At 62.2% G+C, this 687-nt stretch overlaps 1 protein-coding gene across 1 annotated transcript in view; it reads right to left on the reverse strand.

Annotated features, from left to right (window-relative positions):
• Nucleotides 1–615, reverse strand: part of LOC104162625 (spectrin beta chain, non-erythrocytic 4-like) — a gene marked incomplete at both ends in the record, with an annotated part of 4,125 nt that extends 3,510 nt beyond the window's left edge. Inside the window, 2 exon segments of the mRNA XM_009701394.1 lie at nucleotides 39–226; nucleotides 503–615. Coding sequence (XP_009699696.1) covers nucleotides 39–226; nucleotides 503–615 — 301 coding nt within the window.
• Nucleotides 616–687: the final 72 nt, after the last annotated feature.

A 687-nucleotide genomic window follows, 5' to 3' on the forward strand; every position in this document is an offset into this window, starting at 1 on the left:
CATGGCTGTTGCCTCCTCCCACCCCGTGAGGTCCTCACTTGACGGGTTTCTCCAGGGTGCAGAAGGCGGTGAAGGCTTGGAGCTGCTGCTGCACCCCGGTCAGGGAGTTGGCAAACTTCTGGTTGCTGATGATGGTGATGGTGTGCTGGATCCAGGCCAGCAGCTCGGTCGCCAGCGCCTCGTACCGCTCGATGATGGCCTCGATCTCCATGGCTTGATCCAGAACCTGGTGGGAGAGGGGTGGGTCACCCGTACGGCTCAGGGGTGCAGCCCACAGAAGCCCCTTGAGCAACCATGGTTGTCCCAGTCCCTCCAGGGACCAGCACGGCCACGTCCTTGCTGGTGCACAGTGCAGCGAGGGATGGGACATCCCATGGAGGGAGCAAGGATGGGACATCCCATGGAGCAAGGATGGGACATCCCACAGAGCAAAGGATGGAGAATCCCACGGAACAAGGGATGGGGCACCCCATGGAGCCACCGGGCGTGGGCCAAAACCCACCTTCCCGATGCGCTTTCCCTCCACAGCCAGCGCCTTCATCTTGGAGAAGTAGTGGTAGAAGGACACCACGTAGGTGATGATGGACTTCTCATCAGGGTCCTCCATGTTGACATCTGGTGGGGGGCGAAGTGTCGGTCCCCGAGCCCCCGCCCCCCAGCTCCCCAAACTCCCCCCTGACCACCAGC

Source organism: Cariama cristata, unplaced genomic scaffold, assembly GCF_000690535.1.
Source record: "Cariama cristata isolate BGI_N322 unplaced genomic scaffold, ASM69053v1 scaffold34895, whole genome shotgun sequence".
In the NCBI taxonomy this organism is placed as follows: domain Eukaryota; kingdom Metazoa; phylum Chordata; class Aves; order Cariamiformes; family Cariamidae; genus Cariama; species Cariama cristata.